Here is a 19682-nt window from a genome sequence, read left to right as displayed (position 1 = left end):
AAAAGAATAATGCGTTTAGTGTTCTGATTGGCCAGCTCGAATAAACTAACCAATCAGAGCGCCGAACGCGCTCTCGTTTCGATTACTTTAAACGTAAAGCAAACTCGTACTAAGTGTACTGTTTCAATAATGTGTTGATAAACTTACCTCCTTGTTGATAATGATAATTTTCTTTAAAATAGTTTTGACGTTAAATTCGCACCAGTGTAATAATAAGATGACTGCATGGTTGACGCTATGGCTGGGCGACTGTCTACCGTGCACCGGGTAGACGGTTCGATTCCTAAACGGAACTCTTTGTGCGATCCACTAATTGTGGCTTCAGGTTTGACTGTCTTGTGTATTTGAAATTGTATGTTTATAAACACACCCACGACATAGGAGAAAATCCAAGTGAAGTGGAGCAACGTTTAAAAAAAATATCTATGTCATAGCAATAACAATAGCCCTGTCATGTAATAACATGGACTTAAAACATAAACATATCTTACGTCATTATACTCGTACTCCACCAAAACCAAGACTAATGTAGCATACAGAATAGGCATCCATTTTTTTTAAGGGGGGAAAATCATCCAATAACTTCTCTTGCCTTGGGCGAGGCGAGAGGGAGTATCAGACTCTTACTGACTAAAAACCACCCCGTTCCTACTCCTGCTTTTTGAGCCGGAGCCCCGGTAAACCCGCTAGGTAGTCCGCAGCTCCAGAACTATCAAAAGAGCTTAGGTACCAAACTTCACCACGTCCTATTCCTAACTATAGTAACAAGGAACAAGTATAAGAAGCCTTAGAAAGTTTCAGGAACTAGATAGACCAAATTCAAGTCCTGAACTTTGAGCTAAGCATCATAGAGGTTTATGAGGTTTATTATTATGAAAATGTATACTGTATCACACTATCACACTAATATTATAAATTAATGTGAAAGTTTGTTTGAACAGATTTTGAGTAAATTTAGTATACAGACGGGGTATAAGCTGACTTTTTATCCGTTGGGAACCCGGGTGATGCCGCCGGCAGAAGCTAGTTCCTAGTAATATTACAAATGGCCAAAAGTGTTTGTTTGTTTGTCTTTCCTTTATATTACAAAAGGATGTTTTGTGTCTGGTTGTAGTTAGGAAGGTGGGAAGTGATATGGGCTACTTTTTTCTTTTAAACACATGGATAAGGCCGTGGGTAACAGCTTGTATAACTGCCAATAATAGGATGTTTGACTATCATTTTCATTGCTAGATGTACACAAGGTTTTATCTCCCTTTTAAGGTAAAGAAAAATCCACTAGCGCAATATTTAACAACTACGGATTCTCCATATCACTATGTCCAAAACATTTATTTTCTACAAAAACAATACAAAACCCGGAACACAGAGACACTAACCATAATAACCCAAGATAACTATAATAATTACCCAGAATACAATAAAACAGGTATCACAACGAACAAAGCTAAACCAGATCTACCGACTACACTAGCACACTGCATTTTCTAAAATAAAATCTCTGGAGATACCAAAATCCGTGCCGGAGTTACGCTTCACGCAGACAATGGCAGTAAAATACCAATTTCCAGCGAAAACTGCGCTTTGAAATAAAGCTATAATACAAAATTCACTGCGCTGAGAAAATACCCTGGAATTGTTTCAAATGAAGCTCGTAGTTATATAGGAAAAGTATCAGGAAACTGTTTGTTATCTATTGGTTCATATAAGTTTTATGACAGTCTTGTTGATAACTTATCCTTTAATATAAAACCTCCATAAGCGCGGAGTGGGTGCTTTTCCACGTGAGTTGTGCTATGCTACATTGCTGTGGATGCGTTTGGCTTACACCAATCATATTCATTGGTACACATAGCTTTGCACTGGTGAGAAAAACTCAGCTTATCTATGTTTTTTATATAGAAAGATGCGTGCTATGAATGATTTCCCTACTATAGATACATCGCATACTCGAGCTGCGCATCTTCCTCATCTCCACCGCTTCATAGCTCAGTATCAGTAGAAACGGTCACATAGAGTCACAGCTTAGCTATTATATCTTCGCAGCACATCTCTGGTGGAAAAGCACCCTTAACGGCTATTTATAAGCCTGGAGTTTACGACAAACCACATGACCACACAATAAAAGCACTTCACATAAATTAAATAAAACGTTCAGCTATAAAGATTAAGAACACAATAAAATACACATAATTTACTCTACATCCATACCGATATCTTTCCAACTAGCACTAATGACGATGAAGTCACGAATGTCACGTCACACAGTGTCAAATTACATCACCTATCCTATCCCTCTTTAGAAACGCCATTCATATAACCAAGAAGAACATTACACGATTAAGCCATCACCACTAAACACGACTACGCACGCTCAAACCAAGACAATATTCATTCTACACCCAAAATCACATCACACAATACGATTCTCAGAGAAAAGAAAAACAATAGTCGTCGAATATAGTAAACTTTCCTTTAACAATGGATGTGGTCACTCGAAAGGGCCATTATTTACTCATTCTTACCGAAATATCAACACAACACAACCTAATCTCAAATAATATCTCAAAACAATCATACCTAGATTATTTAAATATCGATGAAAAGTGTTTCGTTCTCATTTGCTAATCGTCAGTGGACCAAACTAGTCATGTTGTGGAAACACTCGTTATCGAATTTGTATTTTCTAATATTTTTAAAATTCATCAGTTGTTGTCAGTGTAACGCTAAAAGCGTGAACATAACCCAAAACCAAAGTGAACATAATTTAAACATAGAGAAAAGACAACTGGAGTTTGAAGACTTTACCACGACGGAACTGATTGAGAATATTACAGAAACAATATTCTTCGACTCATCAACATCGCCGCATCAGAACGGATCAGAGTCGAATGAAACTACTACTGACATATTTATTGAGACTATCAGTGCTGAAACTTTGGATAATGATCTAGAAAAGAAAGATGGTACAAAGGAAAAGCCCTCCAAGGATAATGGAACAACCACAGAAACTACTTTTAACAGTGGAGAGTTGATTGTGGAAGCAACTGAAAACAATGTTGATTTTAATGAACTTTCGTCAATAGACTTAGAGTTTGAGAACACCACTGAGGCCGCGAGTCGGAAAAAGATGAAGATAGTGAAGAGTTCACCGAAGGACTTGGTGGAAAGATGTCCACACTACAAGAAAGGAAACTCCTTTAATTTATCCAAGATGGCAGACGTGTGGCAAGTAGCGTATTATAGATTGCCGAATAAGTTGAAATGTTTTAAACTGCACATAAAGATGGTGAAGTTTTTGGTAAATTTTCATTTATAACATTATTTTATTTTGCTCATTACTTTTGTGGTTAAATGGTAACGAGTGCTAATTCAATAGAAGATTTAATTTCTTAATTTCCTAATAGAGTAGCTGACTAATTTATATTTTTGTGTCCGTCTTGTAGATTACTTTAAAATAAAACTGTGTGTTTAACAATACTAACACTCCTTTCAAACACTTCAAAATGTTTTAATACCATCCCATCCACGTGTGAAACGCCTACGTCAGAGAAATTACTAGAATCTCATTAGGACTTAAAATGGGACGTTTACCACGTTCCAGCAAAATCACCTACTGCATTCAGATATAGTATTTAATTCATCTCTACTAAACCCTCCACAAAATCGCTATTGTGATGTAATGTTACACTCTGAGTTCGATTCTGTAGTGTTGATAAATGGTCATGAATGGCTGACATTCCAATATAACGTAGCTGTAATATATGGTATTCCATTGATTTCAATGGATATAAATTGTGTTCGGGAATTTATTATAATACTAAAATTTCTCGTAGTTTCTTGTCGTTGTATTGATTATTGAGACCAATAATATCAGTAATCTAAAGTTTTTCAGGCAGGCTCATAGATCTTTTTGGAAAAATTATGTAGATATTAAAATTCGAGGAAACGTTGTAGCACCTTTACTGTCATCATTTCTAATAAAAGCTTAGATATGTGTTTGTCTACTATTTTTCAATGTAATTATGTATTCTGAGTCTCGTCATTTATGAAATTCTCTAAACGCATTGTCAAAGCTCTCACGTCATAGCTGACGTCATCAAGTTTGTCGTCGTGATGTCATCAACATCAACGACATCAGTAACAAAACCATTAAACGAAATAACATCAGTAGTAAAAAAATCAGAGAACAAAAGCGGTCAATCTTAGTCCATTTGTATCCTCAAAACCAATACCAATTTTTCTTTTACTTTGTCCACAGGAGCAACAGCGCTACGCATCAATATTTGGCAACTTCAATGAAACAGTGCACTGGGAGAAATGCTTTTTGGAAATAAAATCCAGTGAGAAATTGGACGGTGGTTCCCGCAGACACTTCCTACAAGGAACACAGAGTGACAAAGGCGTGATGGATAACATTATTATTGATGAAGAACATTGTCGTAAGTACACTTAAACTATGTTTTTTTATTTAAACACCTTAAGACATATATAATAACAGGCTTTCTCCACCCCTTTTTTTCGGGATCCTATGAGTTCTCCCACCTTGGGTGATACGGGAGGAGTATCAGATTATTACTGACTAAAAACCACACCGTTCCTTCTCTTGCTTTGAGCCGGACCCTGTAACCTGTTACGTTGTTTGCAACTCCGGATTGCTCCGGACAAAATGCTTATAATAGGTTCGGAAGACGTTGTTATCATTAATTTAAATATTTCGTTCAGTAGAAAAACAATACAAGGAACAATTATGTAAAAAAAAGAAAATTCCATGATCAAATGAATAGAGTCCCTAATTTGAGCATTTTTTTCCTTTCGTAGTCTTTTAATCCCTTTTAATTATTGGAATTAAAAAAGAATGGCCTAAAAGCCCTAAATAGGCACTCTAGTAACTAGATGCATTAGGAATATTAGGCTTAGTAATTCCCTGCTAAGCCTAAACTTAATTACATAGCTACCATCTACTACTAATGACTAATCTAATCTAGGCATTGGCTGTTTAATCTAATCCAATCTTAGCGTGTTAAGATAGCATCAAATAAGCCAGGGCAAACCCTTTAGTAAGTAATGCATTTCCTTTAAGACCCCTTCACACGTTAACGACTAGTTAAATTTAACTGACGGTTAAATTTTACCGTTCAGTCGAGAACCCAATTTTCAAGATACTATTTATTGAACTATGGCTTGTGAAGTCATGTTTTGTTTTAAAATTCATGTTGCAACTTCTGCTTCTTGATCGATAATCTTTCCTTTACAGAAAAAGAGGATAAAATTGTATAAGTACAAAATTTGGTTTTGCATATTTAACAAAACTTTTTACCTGAAAATATAGTGAACAAAACAGAATTAGACCTTGAATTAGTAGAGCAGAAAAGCTAATCTCATGAGAAAAGAGAAAAGCCAAACTATGCAATTCGTAATTAGAGCTTTAATATAGGAAATCAAAAAACTAATCATCAACAGCCTATAGGTGGTCACTGCTCGCTAAAATCCTCTTCTCACAGAAAGTTTAAGCATTCATCGCCACGCTTGCTCAATGCAGATTGGAGATTTCAAACGTGCATATAATTAAAAATTGTAAACCTAGGTATCCTCACGATCGGTGGAACACACGGTTGCGGTCTGCCCTGCGTGGGCTGAACACCGCCGTGCCCTCAGGGAAGTGATCGGCGACGGCGACCTCTCGCGTCCGGCTTTGGTTCAGGCCATGGTACGGAGCGAGGGGGACTGGGATGCCGTCTCCTCCTTCTGCGAAGCAGTCATGCTAGCTAAGGAGGAGGCGGGACGCGTGAGGGAACGAACTTCCTCACGCCCCAGCCGACGCGAAAGACACTCCGGGCGTCGGGGATCGCGTGACGATCTCCGGCCACCGTAAGTGCGGGTCTGCGGACGGTGAGCAAGGGTAGCTCGCCGCCCGACCAGAACCAGACCCGTGCGTGCGGCGCGTCGCGTTCTGCGCGCGCCTCAAAGAGCCATCAGACCACCACAGATGGGGCCCAGTAGGGCTGATGCCTAATCCGGAGCTGCGGACTACCTAGCGGGTTTACCGGGGCTCCGGCTCGACGGGCAGGAGTAGGAACGGGGTGGTTTTTAGTCAGTAAGAGTCTGACACTCCCTCTCGCTTTGCCCTGGCGAGAGCATTGGATGATTTTCCCCTCTGAAAAAAAAAAAAGGTATCCTCACGATGTTTTCCTTCACCATTTGTCAGTGGTGTCTACTAAGCGTACCCTCATGCATGAGGAGCGAGCTTTTAAACCACCGGGTAAAAAAGCTAATCATTCAATTAGAAGTAATACCTTCACATCATAATTACACTAAATGACATCAGATACAAAATTCAGAATTCTTCTTTATTTTCCAGAAAACACAACTTATTTAACTCTGCACCGGGAAAGTGGGGACCAGTGGCTGGTGATAAAGAATCTGCTGGTGATGAGAGATTGTGACACTGGTGACCTCGTGGTCTTCAGCAGAGTACCTTCGCGACCCAGAAAACAAGAGATCTTGGATGCTCTAAGGATCTTTGGGGAGAACAAACCCAATGGCACTATGGCGTGCGAAGAAAAAACCGACAAATCTTGGTTGAGGTATCAGGAAGAAACTACGGAGGCCCATTCTGAAGACGTTAATTAGGGTTCAAGAAGAAAACAGTCGTAAGTTAAGGTCTGTCGATGAATAATTTTCTGGTGAACGTCCAATAGAAATGTTTCTAAAATGATTCTTCTGCATTGCGTTCTTTCGACAGATGTAAAATCTTTTTAAAACAAAATTTTAACTACGAACGCAATACACATTTAGGTTAAAGTAATATTTGTAATTGGTCAATCAGTTACCAGTGCACATTTCACTTAATGACCACCAACAAGGATCTCAGGAGTGGCACGATTAATTTTTGGGATAGACAAGCTATCTACTATTGTTCATTTTAAAATGGATAATTGTCGGTCAACTTCTAAATTGGCTTTAACTTGTACTTGACTGGCTGGTAGGGGTAGAATCTTGATGCATTTTGAATGGAGCTTATGTCAATTATCTGTCTCTTGTTGCCAAATTAATCCACAGTAGGTATATTGAAAATAACTGCTTAAGAAACATTGAAAGTTAGGAGTGTAGGAGCTTCTAACTTCTTTTTAGGGCTGATTTTTCAATCTGTTAATTTTTTATTCATAGAATAATCAGCATCTGACAGATTTTTGTTTGAAAAAACTGTCTAAAATTAAAAAAAAAAAAAAAACAAAATTCATCCTCCGATAACTTTGGAAAAATCAGCCCTCAGACAAAATGGCACTTAAGTACTACTGAAAAGAAAATCTAGTGTATGGAGATTGACACATTTTACAAAATATGTCGAACGTATGTCAAGCCCATAAACATAAGTTTTCTATTCATTCGTTCAACAAACGCCATTTGTCTAGGGTAAAAGTAACTCTTTATCGATTTTAGATAATAAGCACTTTGTTACATTTTTACACATTTTTTTAATAAAAATGTTATATAGTTTTCTTTTGGTTTTCACTCATAATAATATATTTTTACTGCTTCGGTGGTCGAATGTTGTGTACGGGTGCTACTGCTAAGTATGGGATCTCGGTTTCAACTCCCAAGTCAGGCAAAAGATCTTTCTATCGATATACTCATACTTGACGCAAAAGTTTTTTCTTTTTTTATGTTAGTAAAAAGGTTAAAAGTACCAGTGTGTAGCATATATTCAGTCTCATTTACAACTAAAATTTGATACAAGGATAAACTTTAAAACTAATACACATGGTGATGTTTATTCTAGAGCAAGATAAACCATCTCGAAATTTATCCTTCACATGAAATGTCCATTATCTAAGCACTAAACTTCGTGTGCAATGCGGACATCTGAGGATGCCAAAGTTATGGGTCAAATAGGAATATAAACTGTACTCCTCACAGAATAGAATAGAAATGCTCAGCGAAATAGAACGATATTATGTGTAGTTTGCTTTTTGGCAGTGTTTGGCACGATAACGAGGTTTTAGTTTCTCGGGGAATATAACTTGGGAGATAGAACACCGAATCTTGTTTAGTGATCTTTGGAGCACATGCATGCGTCGTTTTCATGTATATTTGAAGTCAAAAATTGTCATAGTCATACGTTGGGTACGATTAAAGATTTTGTGCTATGGTTGCAAAATTAAATGAAATTGATCACCTTTTGCCTAACCTGGGTAAATTATACGAGGGCTCTTACTCAGCAGTAGCACTAACAATCATTCGACTTACGAAGCAGTCTGGCTTAAGCTCAAATTGTGGAATGTTATGGGTATCAAAAAAATAAAATTTTCGGGAAAATATTTAATAAAATACTAGTCACACTTCACAATTTTGGAAAGGTGAAAAAGATGAGAGAGATCAGTACTCAAAATGGGATCCATACACTCAAAATGGTGTACCTAAATAGGTTTATTTTTATCACTTTTAACTACGACTAACCCTAGATACTAAGCACACAAATAAACTACTAACCACTAATGTAAAGATAAGACAATATATTTATTGGGAATAAAGTATGAAAAACCGATAGCTCTACATTTCTACCTTTACAAAATAAATAACGAAATGGAATAAAATAAACAAGAAAGTCAACCCGATTATATGCGCTGAACGAAATATAAATAAGAGTGGAGCTGGGTTTCGGTAAACGGACGAGCTTTCCACGTTGATTTTCCGAAACATTTTCCGAACGGAGGTAAGCAAATGATCCTCAAAGGTTTGGATAAGGCTGCTTCCTCACTTTGATTTTTTTTTAAAGTATCTATTATTTAATATCAATATGTCGATTATCACTTGAACACTCGTTCAACTGGTAACCTAAGTGATACATCTTGGCTTTTCAATTTTCTTTTTTGATACAGACAGTGTAAGAAAATGTCTATACCAAGTGATGGATCACAAGAATTTCGATATTCTGACAACCGACGACTCTCGTATCTTGATTGAATAGAATATTATACCTACGTTCTATGAAAACATAACATTAACACAAAAATGTGTATAAACGGTTTTAATGTGTATGGTCATCAATATTTATTTATTTAAAACCTTTATGCATATACATAAATACATGGGTGGACATAATGCCGTTGGCATTTTCTACTTGTCTGACCCTTGGGTGGTGCAAAGATTAAGAGTGTGTACCAAACATCAGATCGATCTGTAGTCAGGAAGAGGGTAAAATTGCTGTGACTAAATTAGACACAAACACGAGGCAAGCTAACTAAAACCGTTTAAAAACACTTCTAATTACTGTTCCAAAGCTAGACAGAGGTCCCTCTCACGAAGAAGCATTAATCACCACACTTGCTGAAAAATAATACAATCTATCTACCTAAACTAAGAGCAATGTGAATGCAAACATTTTTGATCCTAACGAATAGGGCACGTTAGCTCAACAAATAGGACAGACGCCAAGCACGAACCGTAAAAATAAGGATTTACGCTCAAAAAGACTACGATATAAATTTGTTTGAAATACAAAATGTGCCCCAACTCACAGTCTGCATGAAAAGTAGGCCAATTTTGGAAAAAAGGCCAAACGAAACGGTCTTTTCTAACCCTAACCTTTTTTACAAGTTTGGCTTTATAAATAGTTTGGAGTTTTCTTTGGAAGCACTCGTGTTGAAATTATCTCTTTTAGCTTTATAGAAAGACGTTTTGTATTCTTTATCTATTTGGGAGTAAACTGAAGTGACGGGTAGGTTTTTTACATAATAATCTTAGTCTGAAGTGCTGAGAAGTATCAATCATAAGACTTTTATAATAGGTAGGTAGGTTAGGTAAAGGTTCTTCGTGGAAATCTGGACGTTACTTAAGGGCGCTACACGTACTCACACTCGCACTCGTTCGTGATTTTCATATAGTGATAGAGATACTGAATATACATAAAACTGATTTATCATAAACAAAGCGTTAGTACATACTAATCTTAACAAAAGATTCTAAACAAAAACCCACTATACAAGATAATATGAACGTAGACACCAGCACTTCAAGCCACTCCAAGCAGCCATAATTCTCCAACACATTTTCAACCTTAATACAATAAGAATAAAGTTGGTAATGTAATAAAGGTATTTAGGTTAGCTTGATATGCTGCCTATAAATATAAAAGACACGTGCAAGCCAACCAATAATCTTTAAAACGGGTTCAACCCTTAAGAGCCTATTCTTAGCATAGAAACCACGCTGTTGTGAATTTTATATACAGGTTGTAGAAAAAATAAATTTTAATGTCGGTCTAATATTTAAAAAATCTGTCTTGGGCCGGAGTGTTAACAATTTTTTGTCATTAAAATAGCATTATTCGGTCTTATGAGGATATAATTAATATAAATTATCTTAGTTAAAAATCATAAACTAAAGAATAGTATAATAGGGATGATGACGGGGTATAAAAATTTAAAATCTATTTAGTCCGTCAGTTAAGTATAGAAAAAAATATTAGACACGTTTTTTTTTTTTAATTTCGTCATAAGATAACAATGCTTAGATAAAACGACTATACAATGTACATCAACTTTTCACCATTTGTTCTAAAAGTCCCTTTTAATAGAGGGTGAGCCACAGCCATATACCGAGCGCAATTCTTGACTGACTGAAAATTATTAAAAAATCTAAAAAATCCTATTTTCGAATCCGAAAATTGGACCCAAAACTTTAGTGTCCCTTAAGTAATAATGTTTTGAATACCGAATTTAGCGTGATGAGTTAGTACTTAGAACGTAGTTTCATCACTTAGCTTGCTCACTTCCACGAGATAGGCTATAAGTTAGCCTTTTCCGTAGCAATAGAGCTACTTACACTAGGAATACTATTCTAATAAATACACTTAAACCTTGTTAAGTGAGACATCAAGGCGTCTTTAAATTCGTATCACTGTAAATACTTTGTTTTAAAGACGGTACAATTTAGACCTACTTTTTTCAATTACACCCTGTATAACTTGTGGTGTATTCACGAAGTTAGGCTTTTCATCTTAGATATTAAATTCTGGAGACGTGTATTGAGTAAGGATAATGCTATTATCCGACTCCGCAAATAATGGAAAAACTACGTAATGGCACTTAGTGGTACTTAGCGGTACTTTCTGTTCTTTATCAATAGTTAATAAGAAAACGGTCTGTAAATGTCAAGTGACTTTACTTATTGGGTCCTGTGTGTGTGTGTATATGTGTAGATGTGTGTGTGTGGAAATGGACGTAATGTGAAAATGTATAGTTACAAGATACCAGACTATTGTTAAACTAATTTGTGTAGTTACTTCGTTATTATTTATATCGTTATACAGTATGGAGATCACTCATATAATTTAAATGAAACTACAAGTAGTACTCGTCCACAGAAGCATAAATAGACTAAATATTTTTACAAAAACCGAAAATAAAAAAATATATAATATTTTCAAGTAAATAAATTAGGAAATTAATCAAGTATTCAATTTTGTGGGTTCAGCTCCATGTATTTTGACCACAGAAGAGCTGTAATGTTGTAGGTTGTCTAGGAATGCTACAGACATGCGACGCGGCTGTTATAAAGGTAAGCGTCCACAGGCACGTATCGTACGCATCGTACGCATTTCTCATGATGCCGTGCGTACGATGTGGATACGCAGTTGTACGCGTTTCTATACAACCCGTATTTGTAAAGAGTGTTCAAATTAGAACAACAATTATTACGTTATTTACTTTACATCATTGTATTACGAAATTGATTTAATATTTAAGATTTAATATCAAATCAAAGTCATAGATTCGGAGATGCATTACGTAGTCGCAGGATATTTCTGAAGTTCTTAAGATATTATTATATTTTCTAATATATTGATTATACATATATAGTTAATTGATGTGCAAACTTAAACTTTATAAAATGCAGTGAAAAGTAAATTTCAACTAATATGATAAAAGTATAATATTACGTTAAATTGCGGACAGAACGGTTTCAAAGTTCATGAGATACTTGAAGGAGGAAACTTTTTAAATACACCGAGAAAAAATTGGACAAGGGCGAGTTTGAGGAAGAATGAGGATTCCGTAGTAATGCCAAATCTAGGAGTTTGTTACGAAAGAGCTATCTCTTTCACTGTCTTTGACGCGTCCTGCGTATTTGTGAACCACTTTATACAAAGTAGAGTCAATTATTATTTAAACTTCTTTATGTTATCAAATTGTAATCTGGAAACAACAATACCTCCCAGTAAAGCCGTGGCTAATAATTTTAGATCACCTTATATATCTAATGCAATTATCTCCCTCTGATCAACAACCACACAAAAAAACCTACAAGTAAAATACAGATCGCTTCTATTACTTACACAACCCTAAAAAAACAACCCTCGTTTTCAACAATAAATCGTTGCAACTATGATAAAGTTTCAAGTCTTACTTTTTAATATTATAAAACTTTTTTAAACTTGCAACAGATGACGGCGATGCACTGTAAACTGTTTAATGTTCAGCACTACAAAGTTTTTATTGATTTTAAACTTAAACTACAAACTGTGAAGACTTAAAATGGAGTGGTAACTCCAGTTTTTTTGTTTTATGTAGTTGAAGATGATCTAAGTTGATAGCAAGAAAGTTATTTGTGAACAAAACTTAACTTTGCAGACACAAGGTCGATTATTGAGTAGCTGTTGGTTAAAACTTAAGACGCTTTTTCATCTTTTTATGTAATAGGGTTACGATCACACGTATCACCTGCAAGTGATCATGAGCTATGCCCAAACGCCAGAGGAGTTATAAGTGTGTTGCTGTGTTTTATGAAGAGTCTGAGGGCTATAAATAACTTCACTCACATAGCGAAATACTTGAAATGCTAACGTTGTTTCATATTCGAAGCATAGTTCTCAGATGTAATAGCTAAACTATGAAAGTATGTGACCGCTTCTACTGATACTAAGCTATGTAGCTGTGCGAGGAAGATACGCAGCTTGAGTATACGATGTATCGATAGTAGAGAAGTCTAAGCATACATCCTAAGCACGCATCCATAGCATGCAACTTTATGTGAAAAAAAAAAATACTTACTTCTACGTAAAATATGTATACGAAATTAATATATTTTTCTCTTTGCGGTTTATCAATTTTCCGTACTTTATTTTCGCACCCTTTTTATAACCTTAAAGTTGACTAGTAGAGAATACCATATGGCATTAGGTTCCCCTTCTGTATTGTGTACATTATAGATAAAGTAAATGAAATTCATTAATATTAACAACAGTCCTCTTCTGAAATACAATAAGAGGATTTTATCATAATTTTCACCCATGGCAGGGGATTGGAAACTGCAGTTGAAAAGGTTCAGGTTTATCAGAGAGTGCCACTGTCCGGCCTCTGTTAGTGTAGCTTCACAAATATTGAATGAATTGTAAATTAATTCAACATTATTTAAACAGAAATAACGAGCCAATAATGAATAACAATACATAGTAATGAAATTTTATTTCATTATGACCCAATTTTCCATTTTCCGACCACAGCATCACGGTTGACCGACCACCAAAGAGAACTGAACAAAATATTTCAAAATTAATGTTCCAGAAATATAATACTCTATAAATAATTCATAGACACCAGAAAAGAAATGAAAAGTGAAATTTTAAAATGATATTTATGCGATACTAATACGACATTAAAACGTTCTTTGTTTATGAATAATTCCATACTTTTCCTGTTGGATTAAAACATGATATTTTTGCTCAAAAGGCGAAGATGATGTTTCTTTTGTATTTTTTTTTGTTTGAATTTTATTCTACACCACTATGTAACTGGTTTTCTGTAAAAGAAAAATAACCTTCATAAATAAAATATAAATATAGGTAATAAACGTAAGTCGTAAGTCTTTTAATAATCTTGTATGCTATGGCATTCAATGACCGATAATTATAAACAGCTGACGCAAAACCATATCTTCCATTTTTCCAAAATACCTATCCATTTTCATTTTTAAATATAAACTATATATTTAAATATATACTATAACCGGGAAAATTAACCGCGTTACACTTACCCATTGATTTTTGAACGACGCTTACCCAAACATTGATACCGAGGTGTTAGCATGATATTTTAACTTCTATCCCAATATTATAGAGTCTAAAATGGGGTGAAATGTGTACGGTATTAAATTCTAGGACCGTTAAGAGTAACTTCGATCCTCGAAGGCCATAAAGGGCTTTGAGAGGAACCTTACGGAGTAGTTATAAGGCACGTAAGTGTTATTAATATTGTAAATGATATATTGCAAGTTATAAAGTAAGATGCCGTAAGTATATTTGCTGAAAGAATAAAACTTAAAGCTATTCACAAACAAAAAAACTTTTTTTTTTTTTTTTCTTAAAAAAGTCGATCGTTCTCCCCAGTCGTGGGTGCGTTTACAAACATACGATTTCACATGTACATGTCACCCAGACTTGAAACAGCAATTTGTGGACCATACAAAGAGTTGCTGCGTATGAGAATCGAACCCGGTACACATTCCACGGTAGCCGGTTGCCCAGTCACTGCACAAACCGTGCAGTCAAAAGTAAGTTTTAAACTACGATTTTTTCCTGTGGCAATCGCGGGTTCAATAGGGATTAAGACGGGGTAAGAAAATTAAAAGTCCGTCAGTTAGGTACTTAATGAAAATATTGTGATACAAGACAACAATACTTAGATAAAACGAAGTAAGGTTTAGGAGTGGGAGTAAGTGCGTCATCTATACATATAATAAAATCGTAGAAAAGTGCTGTCTGTACATTGAAAATAAAAATAAAAAAAATAGCAGGGGTTATTGTTATGTCGATGTCGAACCCAAAAATGTAATTAACTTTTTTTTTGTCTGTTTGTCTGTTTGTCTGTTTGTCTGTTCGTCTGTGCGCGCTAATCTCAGAAACGGCTGATCCGAGTTGGATGCGGTTTTCACGAATATATTGTGGGATGCTTAAATTTACATTTAGTGTTTGTTTCATGTCAATCGGTTCATAAATAAAAAAGTTATGTCAAATTAAAGAATCACGTCGAACATTCTATGCTTATACCATTAATCTCCGCAACTATTTGACGGATTTGGTTGAAATTTGGTACAGATATAGTTTAGAACCTTAGAAAGGATATAGATATATTTTTATTTCAAAAATCAAAAAATAAAAATAAGAAATAAATTATTTATAAATAATTCTATGTCGATCGTTACACGACTTCGGTTCATGTTATTGTTTTAATTTATCGAAAAAAAGTAAATAAATAGTAAAAAGGTATGAAAAAAATAATATCAATATAATAAAACATTTAGTACAAAGAAAATGCTCTAACGGAGTATAGATAATTCTATGTCGATCGTTACACGACTTCGGTTCATGTTATTGTTTTAATTCATCGAAAAAAGTAAATAAATAGTAAAAAGGTATGAAAAAAATAATATCAATATAATTAAACTTTTAGTACAAAGAAAATGCCCGAACGGAGTATAAATAAATAATCCAAGTTGTCTTTATCCTCGATAGATGGCGTTGGGATCGAAATAGATCGCGCTATGGTTTCGTTACATTCATTTGGTTGGGTATCGGCCGAGCGCTTCGGTACTATCGTAGAAAAAGTGTATTATCAGTCGTATGATTATTTGTCTGTAGTGGTCCTGCTGTTTCGTATATTCTAAATTGGTTTCGTTGTATTTGTCAATTAATAAGTTTATTTGTTGGGTTTTCCTGGTTTTTGGTTAAACTATTTAACGTAGGTTTAGTTTGATATCGATTATTAGTAGTTACTGTAGTTAGTTTTTTTAATAAAATTGTAAGTCTAATTTTTTTTTAATTAGATTAGATTTAAGTCGTTTCTTTTAAATTATTTAGTTTAAGCTTGGTTATTATAGCATAGAGGATAGGTTGTAATATAGTTTCTTTTTTAATTGTTATAAATTCGTAATTCGTAGCTTTCTTTAGTTTTAAGTTAGTTTAAGTCCGTTTTTAAACTATTTTTTCAATGCCCTAAGTGAGTATACATCTATTAAATTCAAACGCAGAGCTCATTATGTTGATTTTTGAAGAGTTCCCTGGAATATCTTCCACATCTCATTTTTGAAGAGATCCCGCGAGATCGGGAACTATGTGGTTAAAACCAAAAATTTGCCGGAAGTCACTATTCCACGCGAACGAAGTCGCGGGCAAAAGCTAGTTTCTACATATAAAACGTACCTACAAGAGACGTCACGCGATATTTTAAATCAAAATATCTTCCAAAGTATTTGTATTTTCTTACGGAAGAAAATAAAAAAATACGTGTCTAATATTTTAAAATTATCTACAAGACAGACATTAAAATATAACAAAAATTTATCATCTACCCTTTTACGAACACAAGTTACCTACCTACAAGTCGAATGAACCCGGAACAACAATTTGTGGATCACGTAAAAATATTCATGAAAGTAACCAGCTATTACACGGCGCACAGCAGTCAATTGCAAACATTATTTACCTGGAAGACTAGAGGGGAGTTCTAATGTATAAGTAAGTAAGTAAAAGAAATGGGCCCAAATAGCAGAAGAATACTCTACAGAAGTATATAGAAGAATAGATATTAAATGTGTTCTAATATAATAAAACTAAATTGTTTGTTTGATCGCGCTAATCTCCGGAACTACTGGTCCGAATTGAATAATTATTTTTGTGTTGTATAGTCTATGTATCGATGAAGGTACTTTTACCTTCAGCGTACATAGACATGACACGTACATAGGCGTAACATTTTATAGCCTGTAGTATTGTTATAAATTAAATTAAAAATAAATTTGCCCTATTTTTTTTATTCTCATCAGCCAGTCTTGAAATCATCGTAAAACACGACAGCACCCTGCACCAATATAGTAAACTATCGCTATTGATATATAAAAGCATACATGGGCGAGGTGACGATCGATTGTGGAGTAATTGGAGCTAATGGCTGCCGGCTCCACCAGCTGGTGCCATCGGAGTGCACTCCATGTTTACTCAGACAAATGTTCATATTCATATTGGGATTTTGATCGTATTGATAGATTGGCAATTTAACTTTTAACTAGCATTCCATACAGAGCTTCGTTGGAGTGGTTAGATGTAAATAGTAACCTATATCACGCCGTTACCTTCACCCACATAACGAAACACAACGAAAGCATTGTTTCACGACGCGGACTACCTATCGGGTTCACTGGGGCTTCAACTCGAAAAGCAGGAGTAGGAACGGGGTGGTTTTTAGTCACTAAGAGTCTGACACCGGGACTGAAAGGGACTCACCTCGCCTACGGCGGAAGAAGTCATTGGATGATTTTCCCTCTTAATAAAAAAAAAACGTTGTTTCACGTCGTTTTCTGTGAGACCGTGGTATCACTCCAGGCGAGCCGGCCCATTCGTGCCGAAGCATGGCCCTCCTACACTTCAATTCTATCTATTATTCATTCTTAGAGAAATTATAATACTCTAACACAATAAAATAAAAAGCTTTTAGTGTTACAAAAACATTCACAAATAAAACGAAGTAAACAGAAGTAAGTAAATTACTCGGAAAAAAAATAATATTCATTTCTTTAAGAGAACTCTTAACCAAATAACTTTCAATTTTGAAAACAAAGGAGGGCGCATTGCTAAGGTTCCGTATGTCCTAAGTGCGCCATAAATTGGTCCAGCTACCTTATTTACGTTGGAGGGAGATGGAACATTATTTTATTCAAAAACTTATTGGAATAATAAATTAAATGTTTTGACTGTTTTTAGAAACAGGGTTATGTCTATAAATGGGTTAACTGTGATTAAAAAGTTGCCCGCCAAGCATGGAGATCATGGTGGATACCCTGTAGAGATCTTACTTTTTGTTCTGAATTCATTTTTTTAACACGCTTTTTTATATTTTGAAGATAAGTAGACATTTAAACATTTTACAGATCATAATCCTTTCAGACTGCCTTGTTGGTCGAGTGGTCGCAATTGTGACTGCCAAGCAAGGGGTTTCGGTTTCGATTCCCGTGTCGGGCAAAGTATTACTAGGCTTATTTCGGTTTTTAGAAAATTTCTCAGTAGCACGGAGTCTGGAATCATGCCCGGTACACAACAATAGGCTGTTAGGGGTTTTAGATGGGACTTATAACACAAATAGTGAAAAGTGGGTGTACAATGACGTTACGTGTCGTAATGTGCATCTCTGCCTACCCCTTCGAGGATAAAAGGCGTGACGTTGCGAATAATTCTTTCATTTCTTGAACCCAAAAATTCATCATACTTTTTTAATTTTTTGATCAATCTCAAATCAATCGAAAGATACGCCTGCTTACCAAAGAAAATTTAACGAAGCGTGAAGATTACAAACACAGTTTTCCAAAACTTCGACAAAGATTGACGATAAAGGCCCCTTTTTTTCGAACTGGGGAAGAATTTTCGGAAATATCCTATCTTAGTTCCTTTTTATCAAGATTGGGAAGTTAAAAGGTTCCTTGAGAATACAAAGTTGTATTACTTTTTTCATGTTTTTTGCTTGTAAACAAGAATTTAGTTGATATGTAGATACTATAGCTACCTACACAGCGCCTTTGTCCCCCAAAGGGGCATTTACATATAATGAAACGCCTGTTTCAACTACGTTAAGAGTTCCATCTAATAGGAGTGACACTATACCATAGTACTTTAGGGAACAGCGAGTAAAGTTCCCTAAGAAAAGGAGGATCCTCCGACCAGGCGAGGTGATCAGCCTGGCGGGCTTTCTGCCCAACTGTTGTTCGTTGGGATTTTCTATCCGTCTTAATTCGCATGTAAACTTCATATGTGCGATGCAGGATATTTGTGACGTCATCCGTTGATTTGCTTGTCGATAGTCTATGTGCGACTTCTGTCATCTGTCATTTGTCAGTGTCGCCACATCACTCCCCCAAGACCAGAGGTCGATCCTGTTGAGACGGCTGTCGATGCTTGAGATGAGCGGTGCCAGAGCCAGTGTAGAAATTCCCTAGTTCCAGTGAGTCGGAACTGTGCCGCTGAATGCCCAGTGAGTCGGGTGAGCGGTGCAGGGTGATACTCCAGTGAGTCGGAGTAGTGAGGCTCGCAGTGTCCCACGGTGAGTCGGGGAATAGATGCTGCGAGGGTAGGTGCGTAGTGGCTGGCGTCTGCGTTGACGGGAGGAAGACGTCCTCAGACCGTGTGCAGAGAGTGCTGTGCCTAGACGCTGATGAGGCCGTAGGGAAGAACCAGGCTGCATATCTTCGATGTAGCGTGTGGTGGTCCCTGATGAGGCCGAGGATGCTGGTTGGCTGCGACTTAATTACCGCTCAGCGGAGAAGTGATGGGTGAGGGAGATGGCGATAAGGATGACGGTGCTGATCTGCTCCGTGAAGGTTGGTTTCAATCACGTCGGGGTCACCACTTTAGGGAACAGCGAGTAAAGTTCCCTAAGAAAAGGAGGATCCTCCGACCAGGCGAGGTGATCAGCCTGGCGGGCTTTCTGCCCAACTGTTGTTCGTTGGGATTTTCTATCCGTCTTAATTCGCATGTAAACTTCATATGTGCGATGCAGGATATTTGTGACGTCATCCGTTGATTTGCTTGTCGATAGTCTATGTGCGACTTCTGTCATCTGTCATTTGTCAGTGTCGCCACATCACTTCCAAACTCCGAATTGAAAACTGTGTAAGATTAATCTCATTAAATCATG

At 36.1% G+C, this 19682-nt stretch overlaps 1 protein-coding gene across 1 annotated transcript; it reads left to right on the top strand.

Moving 5' to 3' along the window:
• The first annotated feature begins 2609 nt into the window (after positions 1-2609).
• Positions 2610-8138, top strand: LOC118269789 (uncharacterized). Its single transcript, XM_035585101.2, has 3 exons — positions 2610-3301; positions 4262-4442; positions 6362-8138. Exons 1-3 carry the CDS (start codon positions 2651-2653, stop codon positions 6631-6633), a joined length of 1104 nt encoding a protein of 367 aa, XP_035440994.2. The 5' UTR covers positions 2610-2650; the 3' UTR covers positions 6634-8138.
• The last annotated feature ends 11544 nt before the right edge of the window (positions 8139-19682 follow it).

The sequence above is a fragment of the Spodoptera frugiperda genome, chromosome 30, assembly GCF_023101765.2.
Source record: "Spodoptera frugiperda isolate SF20-4 chromosome 30, AGI-APGP_CSIRO_Sfru_2.0, whole genome shotgun sequence".
Lineage (NCBI taxonomy): Eukaryota > Metazoa > Arthropoda > Insecta > Lepidoptera > Noctuidae > Spodoptera > Spodoptera frugiperda.
The sequence above is the reverse complement of the archived record's forward strand: the minus strand, read 5'-3'. Positions and strand labels throughout refer to the sequence as shown.

Excerpts from the sequence above, each read along its gene's own strand:
- LOC118269789 (XM_035585101.2), top strand. The coding sequence starts at position 2,651 with ATGTTGTGGAAACACTCGTTATCGAATTTGTATTTTCTAATATTTTTA. Across the intron at positions 3,302-4,261 it reads TAAAGATGGTGAAGTTTTTG|GAGCAACAGCGCTACGCATC; the intron begins GTAAATTTTCAT and ends CTTTGTCCACAG. Across the intron at positions 4,443-6,361 it reads TATTGATGAAGAACATTGTC|AAAACACAACTTATTTAACT; the intron begins GTAAGTACACTT and ends TTTATTTTCCAG.